General features: G+C 40.8%; 1 protein-coding gene across 6 annotated transcripts in view; it reads right to left on the bottom strand.

Annotated features, from left to right (window-relative positions):
• Positions 1–20,054, bottom strand: part of LOC101930808 (transcription initiation factor TFIID subunit 4-like) — a 210,062-nt gene extending 190,008 nt beyond the window's left edge. For all 6 annotated transcript variants that reach the window (XR_006174924.2, XM_065567197.1, XM_065567195.1 and 3 more), the window contains exons 1-2: positions 18,660–20,054; positions 14,625–14,797 (exon numbers count right to left, since the gene is read on the bottom strand). Coding sequence is in view for 5 of the 6 variants with exons in the window: in XM_065567197.1 (XP_065423269.1) it covers positions 14,625–14,797; positions 18,660–19,923 (1,437 nt within the window). In the remaining variant the exon portion in view is untranslated. The remainder of the gene's footprint in view (positions 1–14,624; positions 14,798–18,659) is intronic.
• Positions 20,055–22,037: the final 1,983 nt, after the last annotated feature.

The following is a 22,037-nucleotide window of genomic DNA, read 5'->3' on the forward strand; positions in this document are numbered from 1 at the left end:
ATTTAAAAAAAAACAACATATTTTTCAGCCCAAATAGGTCACCTGTTTTCAAGAACAAAGTTAGTAAAAAATTAATGGTTTTGCCAATAAAAAAAAATCTGATTTTTTTTTTAAGATATGCTAGTACACCCACACTTTAGAGCAGGGACTTGAAATATTGCTGGAGAGGGTGTGCTTTTTGTTGTTCCCATTAAAATCCACCCAAATTTGGTCAAAGTATAAGCCTTCAAAAAACTGCAGTTCACACATGCTTAGTAAAGATTTGCTAGATCTTTGCAGCTTTAAAATCTCTGCAGATTCTGTCTACAATGAGCATACTCCAGCCTGGAGCTGCAGGGGGCTGAGCAGGACTTTCTCTGCAACTGTAGCTCTGTGCTTCTGTGGGCCAAGCTGGGGCAGGGCACTAGAAACGAAAGCAGAGACTCTCTCCCCTGGGCTCTCAAAAGCCCCACTTGCTGGGCTCAGGATACTCCCTGATTTTTATGCAGAGGGGAGAAGAGCTGGACTGGGGGTGAGGAGGTAAGGAGGGGGCAGTGGGGAGCAGAAAGGGACAAGGAGCACTGGTGGGTGAGACTGGGACTACAGGTTCGCTGGTGAGGAGGGGAAAACTGGGACTATAAGTGAACATAGAGGGAGACCGGACCTGGGATCAGAAGAAGCATGAGGAGCCAGTCTGGGATGAGGAGCCAGGATGGGGAAAACACAGGACTGGACCAGGACACAGGGGGATGGCAGAAGTTCCCGCGTTCCCCTCTAGAGCCTGGAATGGAACCCAAGACCCCTGAGTCTCACCATTTCTCTTATGTCAGCAAGTATCTTTGAAACCCACTAGTAAAGTGTCTCATCCCCCCTCAAACAAAGGAAAATATCCTACGACTCTCTATCGGTTCAAGTGGTCTGTGATGGAAGTCTAAAGGTTCCAATCCTGCTGATGATTCATGTGGGTATCGATATGATGGTACATGATGAAACTTCTGTTCTTTCAGTTTGTTTTTTGAAAAACCTAGGAAATTACACAAAAATAACTATGTTAAAAGAACATTACTAAAGGTGCAAAGTCACACATTCAAATTAGGAAATGACAGAATTAACATTGTCTGTGCATCCTTAATTTGAACCCTTTGTGCATATACACTATGAAACAGTCTGCAATTATATGATCTCATACTATTTTTCTTGCCTTAGGACCCCTGCCTCATCAGTGCCAGATAAATCTGTTCTGGGGATGATCTGGGGTTGTATAGTGAAGGAGACATTTGTCTGAGGGACCCTTGCTTCATTTGTTGCAGAAGTGGCAATGTGTAGTAGTGAATGAGACAGGGGACTGCAGGAAGAGAAAGGATGGTTTCATAGTTAAGACAGTTGAATGTTGTCCTGGAGAACTGAATTCTATCCTTGCCTCTGCTAGCGAGTTTATTTTGTGATACTAGTCAAGTCATTTAACCCAGTGGTTCTCAACCTATTTACCATTGTGGGCTCTCTGTGGGCCGCATCCATAACAATATATATACTACCTGTATGGGCCTGAAAATGTCATGTGGGCCACAGCTGTGTGCTGACTGGACCGCAAGCAGCCTGCGGGCTGCCAGTTGAGAACCACTGACTTAACCCAATTTCTTCACAATTGGTCACTAACTGTATGTTCCTCATTTTATGAGTGCCTGACTTGAGACCCTATGGTTACATTTGCAGATGTGCTGAGTGATCACAGCTGCAACTGAATTCAATGGGAGTTGTGTAATGAAAATATAAAGTGCTATATAATGCTAATTACTAAGAAAAATCAGGTCCTGAGTGTCTCAAATTGGACATCTAAAATTAATGGATAATTTTTATCTGAATCTCGCTGTGACTCAGTTCACCATCTGTAAAATGGGGATAATACCACCACCTTCAATTCACAGAGTGTTGTGAAAATCAATTCATTACAGTTTGTGAAGCATTCAGATACTATAGCGTTATGTACCACAGAAAACCCTGAGGAAATTAGTAACTCTGTCTTCAGAGCACGGTTTATATAGTGTGCTATATATACAACCTGGTTTCACATACTGAACAATGACCATAAAACAAAATATTGAACAACTGCTCATTAAGTGAGCACAATCCCTCCAGTGTACTGAATGAGGTTGGAGTCCTATGGAAAAAACAGTATGTGATCACATTACTAAAGACTATCATAACACATATATGCACAAGGGGATTTAATTAAGGTTACACAGGAAACCTTAATTCTAGCATTTCTTAACTTTTTATTTAGAACCTTAAGAATGTTATTTTAATGTAGTTTGTGTGTGTGTGTGTAATATCCTATGTATGTTTAAATTGCTATGTAAGAATATTCCAAGTACATAAATAGTAGAATTTACATGTACCAGTGGTTAAATTTTTCTTATAGAATAATTATATATCCAAGGTGAACAAAAGGTGGAAAGATGGTCAACTCTAGCCTAGACCTCACAGAAAAAAAGCACAGTCAACCCTCCTCCACCATATCTATTGGCCTCCCACCTACATATCTAGTACTAATATTTCTTCACATGCTGGCAGCTTACCTTTCAGCATTCAAACAAGGCTAAATTTCCTTCTCCCGGGCATATTCAAATACTCTAGGAATATTTTTTTTAATTGTTAGGGAGAACAGAAGGTAAGTGACACTTTAAAATAGGTATATTTTGGGACCTATTAACATGGACAAGTATTTCTTTAAATAACATAAATGAAGAGAGACAACTTGAAAAAAAGATCCAGTTACTCACTGTGGAAAAACACTGGATATGTGTTAGGTTAACTCTTCCTGAAACTAAATTATAGGATTGGGAGTGCTCTTGTCTGTAAAGATAAGCCATAACAATTCAAAATGCTCTGCAAAGAGAAGGTATGAACACATTAACATTTGACTACACGGCACCTAGTGTTATCTGAAAGTACATTAAGGCTTTAAGAAATTTAATTCTCAAAAGTGATGACTAAAATAAGATTTAACCAACTCCGGAAAAGCATCAGGCTGATCAATGATGACCAAATATTCCCACAGAAAACTTGATCAACAGTGTCACATGCAGGGCAAACATCACAAAGAATTAACAGCGAAGAGTCTTCAGATCCTTGCTGACAGTTTTAGTTCTATGTTAAGTTTCACTGATACAAAGGCAGTTCATTAAACGCGACATTAACATTAAGGTATGTTTGCATTTAAAGAGATTACATATATGGGTAAAACATCTATAGAATCAGGGTCTAATATTGCATATAAGATTATTTTTTTAAATCTACAACTCACATTTCTATTTCACTGGTATACACTGGAACTGTAATTTTACCACCAGTTTCAGATTACTGAAAGTACCATTATTTTTTACTTTTTATTTATGCAGGTAGCAGCAGTCTGACTAATAAGAAACACAAACAAAGAGCAGGAAATTTGGCTTAAAGCATTCAGAAACAAACAAAGCTCTGAACTACATAAACTGAAAATGTAAACAGACAAAAGAAAGCTATCAATGAAAAACTAGATGGCAGCACCTACCTACTTTTTAAAATTTCACAAGTATAGTACTTCAAAACCAAGTACAGTGCTGCTTTCTCCAATGTTATTTCAAAGGCTGGAAAGCAGTAGGCATAACATACTTTTAAAGACTCTTTGAAGATTATAATAATTCAAGTAATTTACTTGGTAAATAAAATATCAATACTCTTGGTTTATTTTCCCATAATTGACATCTATGATTTCAAAATGGAGCAGTAATGAAACTAAAACTTCATGGCATTACAGATTGTGCTTTCTCACTTTATAAAAATTGCGTATCAAAACTACAACCTACAGGATTTGAAAATTCCATAACATAAGAACACTGTTAAAATAACCAAATATCACAATGCTCAATCACAGAACATAGGAAGAATTGCATCAAATTTATACAGAAACATGGAATAAAGAGAGTAAAATATTGTACAGCTGTTATGACAAGGTATTTATTTTAAATATGCCAAGTGCTTTTCCAGTTTCATTAGAGGGCTTTTTCTCTAGTTATATTCTCCAAGAATATATATAAGGCACAAAGCACTCTTATTACAATCAGATCAGATGTCATTCTCCCCAAAGGGCATCACCTCCATGATGCAGATAAGGTCCACAAAACAACAATAAATTTCCATAAGGATACAGTAAGAGAGAGACACTTATAGGAGAAATATAATCAAGAAAAGAGAAGACAGACTCCCCCTAGTGACAGGAACATACAACAATCTATGTTCATGTTCAGAAAAATATTAAATTTCCCTGTAATATGTTACTATAAGTGTGCTAAAAACTGCAGTTAATATAAAATAATTATTTTTCCATAATCTTAAAATCAGATTTAAATTAAAATTATATTAAACTACAATAATTGTTTAATGAAAGAAAAACTATTTACTTTCTAATATATGAAATGTTTCAGCAATGCAATAAAATCTTAGAATTTACCCATGAGGAAAGATTAGAAATGTAACTGCACCTATTCAAGATTTACTTATTTTTTTAATTGAAATAAGTGGCAATTTATGTTCACAAGATGACTACATTTCCAATGTAAACACATTGTATGCATCTTTCTCTGAATCACAGCTTTCGATATAGCATTCTGCAATCTTGAGATTCTGAATTTTATTTTAATTAAATCTTATTGTACTGATTTGAACTCATTTATTTATATGCTGCACATCCTTCTGTAATTTATTCTTGTCCTCCATGATCTTTCCTAGCTTGGCACTAAATTGACCCAGAGATGTGTGCCATCCTACAAGGGTTACTGTTGCTCTGTTGATCCTCTCCCGCTGACAGTATAGCTCCTCCTGGAGCAGTTTTCCAGACTTCTGCTAGGAAACACAGGCACAGATTACAGTGCTACAGAGAGTGTATAGTCCTCCACTCAACTTCTCTTCCACACAGTCACTCACACCACCTATAAAGGTAGATATTATTCCCATTTTACACAATGGTAAACTGAGGCAGGGGAAGTTAACTGTCTAGCACAAGGTCACACATCAATGGAAGAGCCAAGGAGGGAATCCAAGGCTAACAGATGCCAAAGTATTCTTTTCAAAAGGCATTTGTCTAACTTCTGTGTGAATTTCATGCAAGACTGTTATAAAAGCTGTATTAAAATATTGCTGTATTATGTTTACTGCATTCCCTCCATCCACAAAACTGATAAGTGAGTGAGTCAAATAATATTTCAATTTTCTGTGGCATGGTCTATTCTTTATTACATACAAAAATGTTAAACAAAAGTTATTTAGTTGCAAAGTCAAGCACTCAAATTTTAGGAAATACAAGATGTATGGTTGCCTGTGCAACCTTAATTCTGCCCTTTGTATGTTCAATTTATGCACTGAATGAGACACAGGTCCTGGGGAAAAAATAGTAGGGGATTATGTAATGACTGTATCAACTAAATATTGACAACTTTTATAAGTGCTTGTATACAGATGCTAGAAGTCTAACTACAAAGATGGGTGAACTTGAATGCCTGGTATAAAATGAGAATATTGATATAATAGGAATCACAGAAACTTGGTGGAATGATGATAATCAATGGGACATGGTAATACCAAGGTACCAAATATACAGGAATGACAGAGAAGGTTGCATTGGTTGGGGGTGGAGGGCCACTGTATGCGAAAGAAAGCAGAGTCAAATATAGTAAAACTCTTAAATGAATGAAACTATACCACAAAATCTCTATGAATAGAAATTCCATGCTTGAATAAGAAGAGTATAGCTGTAGGACTATACTACTGACCACCTGATCAAGATGGTGACAGTGACTGGGAAATGCTCAGGGGGATGAGAGAAGCTACAAAACAGAAAACCCAGTAACAATGGAGGATTTCAAATATCCACATATTGAATGGATACATGTGACCTCAGGACAGGATGCAAAGATAAAATTTCTAGAACATTACTGACTGCTTTTTTGGAGCAGCTAGTCCTGGAACTCACAAGAGGGGAGGCAATTCTTGATTTAGTCCTAAGTGGTGCAGAGTACCCATAGTGCACATTGGAAAACATAACCCCAACTAGACATAAAAAATGATTGGGTCTAAATTAGCTCTTGTCACTCAAGAAAGATCTTGGAGTCAATTGTGGATAGTTCTCAGCAAACATCTGCTCAATGTGCACTTGAAATCAAAAAAGGTAACGAAATGTTAAGAACCATTAGAAAAGGGATAGATAAGAAGACAGAAAATATAATGCCACTATGTAAATCCATGGTATCCTCACACCTTTAATACTGTGTATAATTCTGGTACCACTTCTCAAAAAAGATATATTAGAATTGGAAAAGGTACACAAAAGGGCTATGGAACAGCTTCCAATATGAAGAAATATTAAAAAGACAGACTGTTCAGCTTAGAAAAGAGACAACTAAGGTGGGATATGATAGCGATCTATAAAATCCTGGATGCTGTGAAGAAAATGAATAGGGAAGAGTTACTTACCCCTTCACATAACACAAGAATCAGGGGGTCACCCAATGAAATTAATATGCAGCAGGTTTAAAACATACAAAAGGAAGCACTTTCTTCACACAAGGCCCAATCAACTGTGAAACTCGTTGCCACACTGTGCTATGAAGGTCAAAAGTGTAACTGCATTCAAAAAAGAATTAGATAAATTCATGAAGAATAGGTCCATCAATGGCTTTTAGCTAAGATGGTCAGTGACACAACACTATGTCTCTGGGTGTCCCTAAACCACTGACTGCCAGAAGCTGGGACTGGACGACAGGGGATGGATCCCTTGATAATTGCTCTGTTCCGTCCATTCCCTCTGAAGCATGTGGCACTAATCCTGTTGGAAGACAAGATACTGGGCTAGACAGACCATTGGTCTGACGCAGTATGGCTGTTCTTCATTTTCCTACACATCAAAGGTAAGAGCATGTTGAGATTATGGAACACCCCAAATGATACCACTAACTGTGCCGGATAGCAATTTTCAAACATTGTTGTAGCCTGGTATAATTATAGGACAATTTCCCTTGTACAGTGTGAAGATATTTTTTCTCTGAAACATTCATGTTAGCCAATGCTGTGCTTTTATTCAATAGCAAAAACTACATTGACACAGAGTTAAGGTTGCCTGGTGGTATGTCATCCCTTTGCAGAGCACTAAATTGAGCAAAACTAACTTCTGAAAACCAGGAAATGGTTCCTAGCCATCTTTATTCTGCCCTCTTTCAGCAATACCCAAATATCCCCATTAAGACACACATGCTGAAATGTACAAGCTCCTCTTTTTAAAAGCCATTCACTCTCACCCACAGGATTCCGCCTTACACTATTAAAGGACAAAGGGGTGGGGGGGGGGGGGAGTAGCCCATGGCACCTTCCCTCTACTTCCCTATAGCCAATGGGAATTATTTGCATACACTCCAGGTGCAGTCAGTGCATTGGATGTACCTACACTAAATGGTGGAGGCAGCAGTTGGGACTGCTTGGTAAAGGTGTATTTGCGAAACAAAGACGTGTGTGGATTACTTTGAGGTGAGTGACAGAGCTGTGATTATGACATGAGATCTATGTTTTGCACCCTCCATTGTGTGTGAGCAAAGGGAAGAGACGCATATGTATCTTCAGAATCCTGTATGTATCATTTCTATGCAGAATTGTGTATGGTATATAATCAGTAAGGCCCAGAGGTTTTATTACGAAAAGTACTGTCATTAGTGAGCGGATATGAGCACAGTCTAAGCATTTATTATCTGCATGCACTCCAGGTAAAGTGAGTGTAGTTGGTGTCAGATGTAGCTGTACTCAATGGTGGAGGCAGCGGTTAGGGGGTAGAGATGTGTTTGTTAGATCTGCAGATTACTTTGATATGTGTGACAAAGCTATGATTGTGACATGTGACCTATATTTTCCACCTTCTCATGTGTGAGCAAAGGGAAAAGTTGCGTATATACCTGCAGGATCCAGTATGCATCCCTTCTATGCAGAATTGTGTAGGTGATGTCAATAGCAGAGCATAGGGCTTTTGTTATAAAGGATACTGTCAGCAGTAAAGTAGAATATGAGAGGACTGTAATGCTTTAGTGATGGTTAAGTGAAAGTGCAGACAGAGACGGTATCCTATCAGTAAGTGTAACTGAGCTGTAAAAGTCTCTGAAGTGAATCTTAACTTGTGTATGTGTGGTATTTTTTTCTCGGGCTTTGGCTAAGTGTGTGAGTGTACACCAGGGCCTGGAATCTCCTGAATCTTCTTATGCCATGGGCCAGTGTGAGTATGTGTATACTGAGGCATTGCTTGAAGAGGAGAGAGGGAAGGTGGCAAGGGCAACCCCTTTTTCCTTCTCTTCGTCCTTTAATAGTGTTAGGTGGAATCCTGTGGGTGAGAGTGACTGGGCTGTGAAAGGAATGAAAAGCTTGTATATTTCAGCAGCTGTGGAGCTGGCTGAGTAAAGGTATAAATGTTAATAGAGCATATTGGGACATTGCTGAAAGAGAGCAGAGTTAGGTTTGCATGGGCAACCTTAACTGTGCATTTTCTGGTTTTCAGATGTTTGAGTTTTGTTCAGCTCAACATTCTTGGAAGTTATGAAATATCAACAAGCAACCTTAAATCTACATTAATGTAGTTTGTTGCTATTGAATTTCCTTGTGTTTTTAATCAGAAAAGATATGTTGTTGGTAGGAGCTGGTAGTCATTTAGGTAGTTGTACATCTCATGTCCCACAACTGGCATATTGAGTCAGACACATACACACCCCGCCCCTCCCCATATGCACACAAAGCTGTGCCCCACTAGCCCTGCTTTGGCACACTTCCCCAGCCATGCCCCTAACCCATTCACTGTGTTCCCACCTCCAACCTTGCCTCCTGCCCACTACTGTACCCAGCCCCCATCCCACTCCACCCCAAGCAGGGAATGCCTGTCCCTGCAGTCTCCACTCCCTGGTATACGAATGTTTCTATTGTCCTTACTTCCCCCTTCTATAACCCAACTCACATGCAGTGCCTGAAGCAAAGATCAACTATGTTAGAGCGAAGGGGTGCTCCTGATCATGTTTCAGAATGGTTGGAGGATGGAGCTTGTGGAGGGGCCAGCAAGAGAAATCACAGACAGGATTTCTGTTCGAAATACTGAGTTTTATGTTTGAGAGAAAGATACTCTAGCCCCCATCCAATAGATGCACCCCATCTCCAGGAAACTGAGGTGTCAGAGCTGCTAATGTTTCTATGAGATACAGTATGTATAGTCTGGTCAGTGATTAACCCTCTAATTTCCTGATTAATGTTCTTCCAAAAGTTATTAATAACTTTCATATTGCTGCTGTAGCAATTATTAAGATGCTCAGAGAAATCAGAGAAAATTATCATAGCTCCTGGGCACAAATCTGTGATGCAGTCCAAATCTGCTCTCATACATTTATGAGGTATACACACCAGGAATAAGGCCCAGATCATTTGCATGCAAGTGAATTACCACAGCGTTTGGAAGAACACAACCTGAGCTTAAGTCATCAGTTAGACGCTGCAGAATGGGCAAAATATGATGCCAACGCAGGCCACCTCTCTCCATTCAAATCAGCCTGTAGTCAGCAATCTCTGTGTCATGGTGTACTCCCTTGCTCTCTCACGAACTTCTGCAACCTCATGATCCAGGAATCACACAGAATCCACAGACTAGCAACCCTGGCAGCACACATTTTCCCCCTCAGCAGTCCAGTTCCAAACCTCCATGCTATGCATTTTGGAAACACTACATTAATCTGCCCTGAGATCAGGAAATACCCACTTGCTCCAACAATCCCCCAGGGGCTAGTAAAATACAGATTTTTTCAAATAACCAATCCAAGGCTTGCTGCCACTGCCACCTTCCCCTCCTCCCCATGCATACGCGCGCGCACACACACACACAGTCTTCTGTCTCCGGCTCCTCCTCATCCAGTATAACAAAAACTTTGGTTAGACCGGATGCTGGCTATTCTACTGTATTCACAGTAAACCGCACCATAAAATAAATACATGTTATATTATAACAGAGACAACTTGGCTTAAGCACCCTGAGCTATTAAAACTTTTAGGGTTGTACAAAGGTTCTGACTAGAAAATTCAGTGGTCAGGTTTTCATCTGGGCAACGGTGTTGGCACAAAACCTTGAACTATACAAGCAAGCATAAAGTGGCTGCCTAGAAACTCTCTCACTGTTTCTTTACTGATACATGTGCACAGTAATCAGTCTAAACTACACCTCTACAAAAGCAAACAGGTGTCCATGTTTTTAAATATCATTCTCAACTTGAATCCCCAAAGATTTAGTGGGTGCCATACACTACCTTGGGTAAAATTCTACAGATTGAAACCATTTTGACCTACATCACATCAATACTTTGATCTCTAGATCAGCACAAAAAACCCACTTAGAAACTTTTTGAATAATGGCTTTTTGTTTCAGAGCTTTTATCTCTTCAACCCCTCGCTCATATGACCCCAAATTTGGGTCAATGACCCTGCCCTGCAAACCAAATTAAAAAGGAATCTAAGCATGTTGATTTTAGAGGACTTAGAAAGGTTGATCTTTAAACAAAAGTTGCGATGCAACCTTAACTATAGTGGTGTTGCCTCACCACCACTGAGCTAGGTAGTTTATAATATAGTTTCTTAACACAGTTTATGATTATTTAAGGTGTAATAACAAATTGTGTTACAAATATGACCCTGAAAATGGTTTCAAGCCTTAACGGAAAAACTAAGTAAACAGCCACATTTGACTTTGGGTGTTAAATATGACAGTCCTCCAACCATCTCTTCTCAGTTTTGAATAGAAAACAAATGTCCCACTTATAAAAAAGGGTCTATCATATTTACCATGAGAATAAGAAGGTCAAAGCCTCTCTTACACAGACTGTAGGACCTTAGCAGCAGGACAACTATTTTCAGCACTTGGTTACATAGGAGCAAGGAGGCTAAACTGTCTGACAGCCAAAGTCAAAACATCCACTGTTTTCTCAGAGTAAGACTCAGCCTTGATGACCAGTAAATAGAAGATCACAAAATTCTATGCATTTAAAAAAAAATAACATTCTAAAATATAATCTAAAGAGAATACCTTAAATTACAGATTCAAGGTATACATAATGACCGAGATATTTTAATATCTGGTGCAAAGATAATGATACTCATCTGCATCAGCATGATGGAGAGATATGTATGCAACTTATTAAAGGATCTAGGCAGAAGTTGAAACTAAATTAAGCAGCAATGCGGCATTATTCTTGTTATATTTGTCTGTCTTGTGCTGTTCTTCTGGTTAGTCCAAGACAACATATGTGTACATTCAGACTGTTCTGAGCCAATGATTAGTGCAATTTGTCTCAGTTTGAATGACTGAGAAGAACAGGACTCCTGGAGATTTTACTTTACAGGCCTAACAACATCCGCGCAGAAAATATTTCCCGTACCCTTACAGATTTTCACTGGGGCGGTGGAGGGGGGTGGCTCCAGCTTTCTGACAAGTCAGAACTGTATTCTGGAACAGGGAAAAAAACCTGTCCATTATAGAATTGCTGGAAGACAATTTTGTTTTCAGTATACATTATTTGCTGTACTTCTTGAATTAGATTCCTCTCCTTGATCAATCATCATTATTCAAACGAAAAACATAAAAAAAACCAAACCTGAAGACGCAGCCATTTCTAAAAGCTTAGCACAATATTTGTCATTAAACATTTCCTCCAAAAAAGCAATGAGTTCAACAGCCTCAGGAAATAAGTCTTCTATAAGAATCAAATACAAGTGTAGTTCTTATGTAGTAAAGCCTTTATTATTTAAGGGATTCACTGTTTTCTGGCTTTAAAAAAATGGTTCTAGTCAAATGTTTTAAAACATATTTTCTGGACCAAATATATACAAATAAAAGTCACTGACAGCAGAAGAGAAAAAATTATCGGCTATTTCCAGAATAATTAAATTCAAGCCTCCCAAAGACTGCTTTAATCATTTCATTGCCTTTATTAATTTGTAAGAGTAAATAAATGTGGTGCTCATGAAACAGACCAATATGACAGTCTAGGCAGATATCATACTGTTGTCTCAATGCACACGAATCCCTAACTAGCAACAATCCTATTGTTCCAGTACTGCCACTCTAAAATGTTGAAATCACAACAACTTCTAGGACAGGGATCGGCAACCTTTGGCACACGGCCCATCGGGGAAAGCCGGTGGCAGGCTGGGATGGTTTGTTTATCTGCAGCGTCCGCAGGTTCGGCCAATCGCAGCTCCCACTGGCTGCGGTTCGCCGCTCCAGGCCAATGGGGGCTGCGGGAAGCGGCAGCCAGCACATCCCTTGGCCCACACCGCTTCCATAGTCTGTCTGGAAAAGTCTGAGATCCGCTGCACTTATGATTATGTGTCTCTTCAATACAAAGAACTACATCCTATCTACACAAAACCCAAAGCAGCGTGGCAACACTGTGCTTAGGCCTGTTTCAGAGAAGCCTCCCACAAAGCCACAGAATCTTTTTTTTCTTAATGACTTTTTCCAACCTTCCACCCCCAGTATTCCACATAATTCCGAAGACTACTCTTTAACAGGCTTGTCATCCTCATGCTCGTGATCATCTCCTCAAATGGTCATATTAGACATGCTCAGTCCTCTTAACAGTTCCTTACAAGTTTTTATCTTTTCTCAACTCCCTCCGATTGTTAATATATTTTCTGTAGTATTGTGTTCAAAAGCTGTGCTCCCATGTAAACCATTTTCTCTCTAACTTTACATAGGATATGTCTAAATATACAATCTTATAATGTCGGATGGCTAATAAAGGAGCAAGCAGGCTGGAGAACGAAAGTCCTGCCAGCAAGCTGGTGAGAAGCTGCTGAGAGACAACACTCGAGAAAAGGGATGACTGGACGTATGGCAGTAGTCCCAAAACTGTGGGATACGTCTCCCTAGGAGGGCGTGGAAGAACATTTGGAAAGACATGCAGCGGGGCCCAGGCCAGCCTGCACAGGGGGTGGGAGGGAGTGCCACCCAGCCCTGCTCTGCTTCCAGCCCAGTTCCAGCCCCAGCTTCACTCCACCTCCAGCCCAGCTCTGCCCTCATTCCCTCTCCAACCCCAAGCCAGCTCTACCTCTAATCCCATCCCCTGCCACATCCCCAGTTCAGCCCCCAGTTCTGCCTTCAGCCCAAGCTCCTCTGCAGTAATGGAGGGGGGGGCATGGACAGATTCCATTACTGGTAAGGGGGGCGGGGGGCATGACAGGAAAAGTTTGGGTACCACTGATGTACAGGCTGGAGAAGACTACAGAACCAAGGGAGATAGAAAAGCGCTCAGGGCACAGCAGGAGTTGTTGTTGAGGCCTTATTTGGTCTGTATTGTTTAAGGGCCCAGAGCTGGAACCCAGTGGAGTGGGTGGGCCTGGGTTCCTCTACCGATCCTACAACAGAGACTTAAGAACAAAAGGGGTTTCGAGACCCCCTGAGGAACCAGGATCAGCTGATCCTACCAAGTACAAGGGAAACCCATACACCTCAGCAGGACTGAAACTAACACCCTGCATAGCCCAGAATAGGACTATCATAGAAACTCAGTTAAGAGGAGCTGACTGACTGCCTTCCAAGAACAAGTTAATTCTGACCAAAGGGGGCGCTATTGCATTAGCACAGCAGCTCACGGTTACTCACAGTCATAGTACTCATAAGTACTTACCAAAGCAATCTTACCTCTGCCCTCACAAATCAGAAGAGCATTACTAGGGCTGAGCTGCGCAATAACAATGCTCAGAAATATTGATCTCTAGTTTTATAGTTCAAAGTAGCCAAAGCTGAATAACCTCCCTGAAGTACCATCACTTAGTTAAATGATAATTACTTGCATTAATATAGATTTTGGGGTTTTAGCTAGAAGGATTGCAAAGCACTTTACAAACTCATCAGAAACTTAATATTAATCTTAGTACCTCTGTGTGGAAATACAGTAACTTTTTAACATCAAACTCTACAGAATATTATGGGGCAGGAAAGGATACCGTAGTCAACTTAATTTAATAGAGAAATTCAGGCACACAAAACGCAATCACCCAACTTGAAATCTTAATGCAACATGCAAATCACCACCCTTACTCTTGAATAATGTATAACAACATTTAATGACTACAAGATGGCAGGACACCTGTTGTCCATTTTATTTGAAAAAATAATCTTAACAGCACAGTACCCCCAAATACCATGCTGGGGATTTAGATCAGTACTGACTCAGAAGGAAGAGAGTCACCTATTGAATTAGCAGCATGTATGATTTCCTCGGAGATCTCCAAACAAGTTCTGACCAAGCTTGATCCTGCTTACTTTATGAGGTCTGTTGGACTCACAGCCCAAAGTGGCCTTAACAGAAGCTATAATATGGAACTCCTGAAATGTAGACATACAGAGAAATTTCCTGGACCCCTGGAACTAAGCCATACTTTGGCTAAAGGTGAGGTACAATATTTCCCTCCTCTGTAATTTGTTTTCAGTCCAAAAATGGTTTACGTGAACAAGTTTGCAAAGAAGCCCGGCTTTATAATGTTTGTGATAGAAAAAACGGTAGATCATAAAGAAAAATGATAATCACAAGCATGAAAAAATGTACCTGGGTTGTTGTTAAACGAAAAACTGGACCACTTGTGGGCACTGAAAGCCTGGGTGAGATGCTGGCAGGACCTTGCCCCTGTGTTTGTACTTGAGCTTGCACTTGAGCCTGGGCTAAAACCTGCTGAGGTACCATTACAAGCTGTCCAGCTTCTGTGCGCACCAAGACCATACCTAATGAAAATGATCAAAATAATAGTAAGTACTATGAATAGAATTGACATGCAGTAGCTTAACATTTTCCCTTCTTCATTCACCGTACACCATTCCTGACATGTTTATTACAGTATAAAATCAGATATTTCATAAGGGAAAATCAGCAGAAAAACAATTAAAAATACAGCTTTAACAATTTTGGTTACATTTGAACAGTACAAATGTAACAATTGGTTACCTGAGTATATAAGAAGGTGACAAAATTTAGAGGTATAATTAGAGACAGTAACAGAGCATCGGGGGGGAGAGTTGCATTTAATTCTTAAATCCTGATCCAGCAATGGGATCTACTGGCAGAGACACTTGTGCCAATACAGAGTCCCACAGATGTCTCATTTGTCTTAGCCCTGCACTGTGGCTAGCTCCAGTCCTGGGAATCTAAACTAGACTCCAACTCTTCTGTCCCTCCCACATCACATGCCTTTGTCCACTGCTGAACCTCCTCGGCCCTGTCCGGTTTTATTTTTTATAAACTAAGGCCCCCAATCTTGCAAAGACTTACATTCATCTTAAATGTATGTCCCACAAGTAGTCCCACTGAAGACAAAGTCTCACTGAATGCACGAAGTTAAGCGTGTGCATAAGTGTTTGCAAGTGCAGAGCCTATATCCTAGGCCAAAATCTAATGCACAGGCTGCATTTTCAGTTTATTAGTCTGTTAATTTTAACACTGTCAACCATAATTGTTCCTATATTGCAATAAATAAATAAAACAGGATGATAAAAACCAAAAATGCACTTATTTTGCAAACCAGATGAGCTCATTTTAATTTTGAAAATAACCCTTTTTGCTATGTGTTTGTAAACAATTAAAATTTAATGTTCTAGTTCAATTAACAACTTATTAATAATATAATATGCAATTGCAAGCAGTTTGAAACATTTAATTTTCATGAGTTAAAAATTAAACTATATAACTCATAAGAACAAATCAGAGCCAAAACTGCTTTATGTATACTCAATGTATATGAGTAAAATTAAAAGCATAGTTAGGGATTACACTTTTTTAAGGAATGTGGCATGGGTGCATCACATGATTTAATAGCCATGTATTTATCTGATTACACACAAACTCTGAGCTCAAGTATAATCCTTGTAAGTACTGTAGTTTCTCTTTATGTGAATTAACCTTATGGGGAGACACCTAGAAAACACTTGCTAATCTTCCCTACATACGATGGAATTAACTGAGAAGCAGATCTGAAGTAGCTGGGCTATGACTGGTCCCTACACTTCATACCACCATGTAGGGAAGTTCAAAGAGGAAGATACAGACTAAACTACAAAAGCAGGTGAAGAACTAGAATTGAGTGTTTTCTTCTGGTATTTACTACTAAAATATAACAAAATCATCCATTTAAAGGGACACTGTCAACTTAATCAGACTTCCACTTAACTTATTTTGCCTAGTATTGTTAGAACACCACATATACTTACTATAATGAAAAAAGCAAACTGAAAAGATTATTTTTAATTATTTTGCATATTTGACAAAACTATTTCTACAATTAATTTCACTATATTTGATTTTCCCTATTTGTTGTGAGGTCTTTCCCACAGCACCATTGTATAAAATGCACAACTAATTCGAACACACCATTACCGTATTTAACTGAACAGTTGTGGTAACTGTACATGCAAATGACCAGTTAAGACATGTAATTAGACATTTGTTCATTCAGCCACCACAACAGTATGCACAGATCCATGCAAATTTTTCTGAAAGTTTACACCTAACAGCCTGATCATACAATATACTTCACAGAGTTTAATTACAGGACATGGACCTATGGGCACTTCCCAAAAATCACAATCTATTTGTTCCATAGGAATTTTTGTTTTGCTGTTGTAAGACGTATTTTTCAATAGGATATATTTGAATGGGACAGTCAAAGTAATTGTGATGCATGAATAAGTTTGTTATTCAAGTTGTAGAAATATTTACTGCTATGAGGGTATAAATGTTCATATATGACAATTTGCTTTTTAAAATGAATGCAATTAATTCAGGTTCAGGACATTGTTATATTTAGTTTGATTGATCTATGCTTAAAAAACATATGCACATCTGAAGTATCTAATATTATGGGCTATTATTCAGCTTTACTGCCAGCTAGGTAAACAGGAAGCTGACTTTAAGAGCTTGTGATATAATTTAAGAAGACCTACTCAAAAAAGAATATTTTTTTAAAGTTTCAGCTTTCAACACAAGTTTCCTCTATGAAAACTGCACTATTTTAAAACCAGTAAAGAGCTGTCCATTACTTTTGCAGTCGAACTATAGATATTTTAATTTTCTCTCCATCTTATCCCCTGAGAACACTTGCCTATGACTTTTATATTCAAATTTAAGTAACTTGAACTGATTTACTGGCAAGTAGTTCTATAGAGCAAAAACACTTATAAGTTTGCATGCTACTAACTTCTTAGAACAATATTTTCTAAAATCTATAAAATGTTTGTTTTCAAGAGTATCATTTTCCTCTTCTGTTTAACAACCAAACAGTAGAACAAAGCAATGATAGCATTCAACTTCTGAAATTGATGGTAAGTTATGACATACATGCCTTAGTATAGGAAACAATAGCAAAGTGTGCTAATATACTATCTACATAATTACACTTTCTAAAAGCAGCTTGATATCTGTTCCAAATTAAATGAGATCTTCATAAAGTCATAAGAATTTGCCTGATCTATGCAGTAGCATTCTACAAAAATATGTCAGGAGTTTCATAACCTGTGGTCAACTTCACAACTATTTAAAACACTGCAGTAAAGACAAATCTTTATTCACACACAGCAAGCATACCAGTCTATAAACTTCATTTACTTAACTGATGTCAAACACTTTAAGGAATTCTGAGACAAGAAAAACAATTTCAGATCATACAATGTATTAATGGATGAAAAATCTTTATTTGCATAAGAAAAACAATTAAACTTCATTTGAATAAATCACCAAATTTCAGAGGCGAGGACTTGTGCTCTATTTGCACCACTAGTACTCAAGCATGACAAAACAACATTGGACACCCTTCGAAATTTTAAACTGACAATAAAATAGCCATTTAAATCAGGAATTGTTGGCATGAGGATATATGGCTAATGTTTTGGTTATGGTCAACCTTACTGAACTAGTATTTTTAGAAAACAAAGCCAGATACTACTAACAGTTTATTTTTGAGTATCAACAAGACTAAATAAATTAAGAAATCATCATTAAGAGCAGAGGGAGTGGGATGAAATTGTTACTTTGGAATTAGAGGTGACTCTTACTTATGTGGGGAGAGGCCCAGATACTATGGTGCACAGCACAATATATGTATTGAGATTGAAAGCATTACATTAGATTATTCAATTAGCCACATCAGGACAGACAGTGCTTGAACGTGGAGAACTTTTCCCAGCGTCAGCAATAGTAAAGAAAATTTAACAAAATTTATATCTACAGCTAGATAGGACACCTATCTATAAATCAGCAACTTCTAAAATAAAGTTAAGTGTTTTGTTTTATTTTACTGCAGTTTTTAAATAACTTACCATGATTAACATTTTCCTTTAACAAAGCAAATAATTCTCCCCAACCACCATCACATTTTTTTAAATTAGCCACCACAAATTTTAAATTGATTAAATAATATTTTTAGTAATGTCAATGTGTTTATTAGAACAGAATTCATTTTAAAAACATGTGATTACTGGTGTACCACACATTTATTTGATAGTTCTGTACTTGAATTGTAGCACAGCCACAACTTTGAAAAATCACAATGAGGAAAACGGGTTAGCAGAGATTAACAAGCCTGTAATTTCCACTTACCAGGTGGTATAGTAAAACCTGGAGGCAACTGGATTGTAGTCTGCTGAGGCGGTCTAACAATCAATTGTGGTGCAACTATTCTCTGAGCAGTGCCCACTGCAGGCCTGGGTGACAGCGACTGGGGGACTGCAGAGACGACAGGTACAGCAGTGGCTGATTTGGCTACACCAACAGCAGAGCCAGGTGGCCCTATAATATTAACTGTGGGTTTAGATATAGCAGTGAGGGTGATCGGGCTGGACACTACAGGGGCACAGTTGGCTACTGAACTTTGGGCTGGATGGGTGACAAGGTTCATTGTAGGAACAGAACTAGTAGAGTTACTGAGTGCATTTACTGCAGGATTGTGTGTGAGGAGTTTAGTCTGTGCTGTGGAGGAGTCTGGTTTGCTGTGGCTGACAGCCGGATTCTGATGGTTGACAACTTGTGTTATTGCTGCTGGGGCACAACCAGCCTTTAGACTCTGAGTGACAACCACAGGAGCGCTGGAGGAAGTGCCATTCCCACTGTGTGCCGCGGGAGGAACAGAATGCAGTGCAGGTCTCTGGAGAAGAGAGAGAGCAGGAGGAGGAGCAGCAGCTGTACTACTCAGCATTACCGCCTTTGCAAGTTCCCGACTTGCTGCGGCTGCTGCTACTGGAGTGACAGCCCCGGTAGCCTCAGGCGACCCTCCAGCCGTGGCGGCCTCGGAGTTAAGCATTAACACACTGTTCACCGCACCAGCGGCTGCTGCAGGAGGACTACACCCATGTCTGGGACTCTCCACTTCCCGGGCACCACTGCCAACGGCGGGAGGAGCGGCATTGGCATCCACGTGGTTGCTGACAGGCTGGGCTGGGGCGCCAACAGGCGGAGGTGGGGCAGCGGATTGCAGTGGGACAGGGGCAGCAGGTGCACTCGGGTTGCTGCTGCAAGGAGCTGCTCCATGTGATTGCTGCATGCTACTACTGTTTACACTCGCTCCCCTCCCGGCCGCCGCCGCTGCTGAGGGGGACAAGGCTAGGGGTGCCCCCTGGGCTGGGGGTGGGCTGCCCACGGCACTTGGACACTTGGCGGTCTCCCCTGCCCCGGGGAAATGAGGAGGAGCAGGATGCCCTTGCTGCTGTTGCTGGACTGGGCTGCCGCCCTCCACCAGGCTCCCCTGGTGCTCTTGCTGCTGGTGGGATGGGGGGCTGCTGTTAGGGGGGGGGGCCCTCGGCGGAGCCCCTCCCGCCGGCCAGCTGTGATTCCAGGGAGCCCACCAGGTCGCTGACCGCCTTCTCATCCACCTCTTCGGAGAAAAGCAGCATCTCTTCCAGGGGGTCCGAGGCGCCCGCCGCCATCTTGCGCCGAGCTGGGAGCCGGCCGCTCAGCTCGCAGGCGCGCCCGGCTTCCGCCGCGCGCGCGGCATTCTGGGAGGGGTCGGCCTCCTCCTCTCGCTTAGAGGGGCCGAGCCTGGCTGAGGGAGGGAGGGCAGAGGAGGGCGAGTCGCTTTGTGCTGCAGCCTGGGGTTCCTCTCGCTCTCACTTGCTGCCTGCCTCTTCTGCTCTCCTGTGTGGGTCACTGGGGGTTTACCTGTAGGCAGCTTCTGGTCACTGTGGTTGCACTCTCCATCTGCCAATTCCTGTGGCCCTCTATGGTGTCACCCCAACAGCTGGGGGCTTGCGCTTGCCGCCAAGATGAGCAGCGCATCTCACCAGCTAGGCCACCTCATTCATGGCCCTGCCCAAAGCACCTGGTCTACACTACAAAATTAGGTCCATGTAAGGCAGCATATGTCTATCTAATTACAGCCTTGCTGCAGCCGATGTAAGTGCCCTATTGCTCTGACATAACTCCACCTCCATGAGAGGCATGGGGCTCATGTCTGTGTAGGTCGACGCAGTTTCTGTGTAGACACTGGTTTATTTACATTGGCTGTTTGCTGTCATTCTTGTCAGTTTCACAGCTCCACTGGAGCTCTGAAATGGTCAAGAAAGGTGGGTAGGTTCCCTACTGTGAACCCCAAGCTCTGCTCAGAGCTGGGGCTGTCACCCCTGGAGAAGTGGAGGGCGCCAGCTGTGCATCCAGCTATTGCTTGGGCTCTCAACTCCCCACTCCTCACAATGCTCCAGACTCATGACTCCCCACTGGGAGCCCAGCTGCCCCCTGGGGCTCCCCAAGATGGGGGGCAGCAAGGAGCCAGGGGCAGCCAGGCTCCTGGCAGTGAGCTCCGTGTGGTGCTGAGAGCCCCAATGGTGGCCAGGCTCCCAGCTGGAGCCCCCAACTCACCCAGGGTGAAAGCCCCAGCTGTGAGCCAGGTTTAGAGTTCACAGCACTGTCCCTCAAGTTGGTAGAAGCACTTCTGGTGAGGACATGCACCACCAACAGAAGGAAGGCAGAGCTCTAGCACTTAAGTCTCTCTCTTCTTTGGCTCTGCTGTGCCACGACAGAGGAAGATTTTATGTCATGTTCTCAGTCAGAATCCTTTATGTGCTGGAAAACTAAGCACTAGTTGCATCAGGATGTCTTCCAACTCTCAAATAAGTTATCCACTTGCTATGAAATAAGCTAAAAGGCAGGGCATTTTTTCGTTGTAGACTCTGAATGCTGAAAACAAGATTAATAGTTTTTCTTTCAGGAGGATAGGAAAAGAAGGTAAAAATAGCAGTCATCACAGAAATATATTTTAACTTTAACAAAATAAAGAGTGATAATCAAAAGTTTAGTTAACTTTTGTAGTTAAGTGTAGTTTACTACTTAGAAGCCAGTATTCAACCCTTACGTTTATTTAAACCTTCCCCCATGTTAGAGGGAGTTCTGCTGTGGTTTGAGGATAGCATAGAGTCCCAAATATACACCCCAGCCCACAAGCCCTCACTAAAAATAGAATTCAGCCCTCTCCACAGAATGAGTTTGACATCCCTTTTTTAATTAGGCAGATTATGCAGTGATCCCCAACTGGCAAATTCAGTACTTTAGTATGCACTCTACTACTATTAGAAATTTTTTTTTACCCAACCTCACCCTCAAATTAATAGAACACCTAGAAAACAAATCATATTTTATTGTTTATAAACATAAGAAATTCCATTGTAGGGCTCACAGGATGTATTCTGCCTCTCCACTGGTGTAAACAGCAGACTTTCAAAGAGGAAAAAGAGCGAGCCTGATTCTAGGTTACAGTACAACCCCTTACCATTACACCACTCTGACCACATAAAGGGACTTCAAATGGGTAAAACATGGCTGCCTGAGATCCCCCTTGTTCAGGAGGCCTTTGTAGCCATCATAGAACTGACCTAATAGTTCTACTCAAACCATGTTCTCAGCCCCTACGGATGGGGGACATGTCAGGGATACAAAGGAGGGTACAGCTGGAGCACACTACAGTACAGCTATTTCAAAAGGGGCCTTAAG

Source organism: Chrysemys picta, chromosome 14 (assembly GCF_011386835.1).
Source record: "Chrysemys picta bellii isolate R12L10 chromosome 14, ASM1138683v2, whole genome shotgun sequence".
Taxonomy (NCBI): domain Eukaryota; kingdom Metazoa; phylum Chordata; order Testudines; family Emydidae; genus Chrysemys; species Chrysemys picta.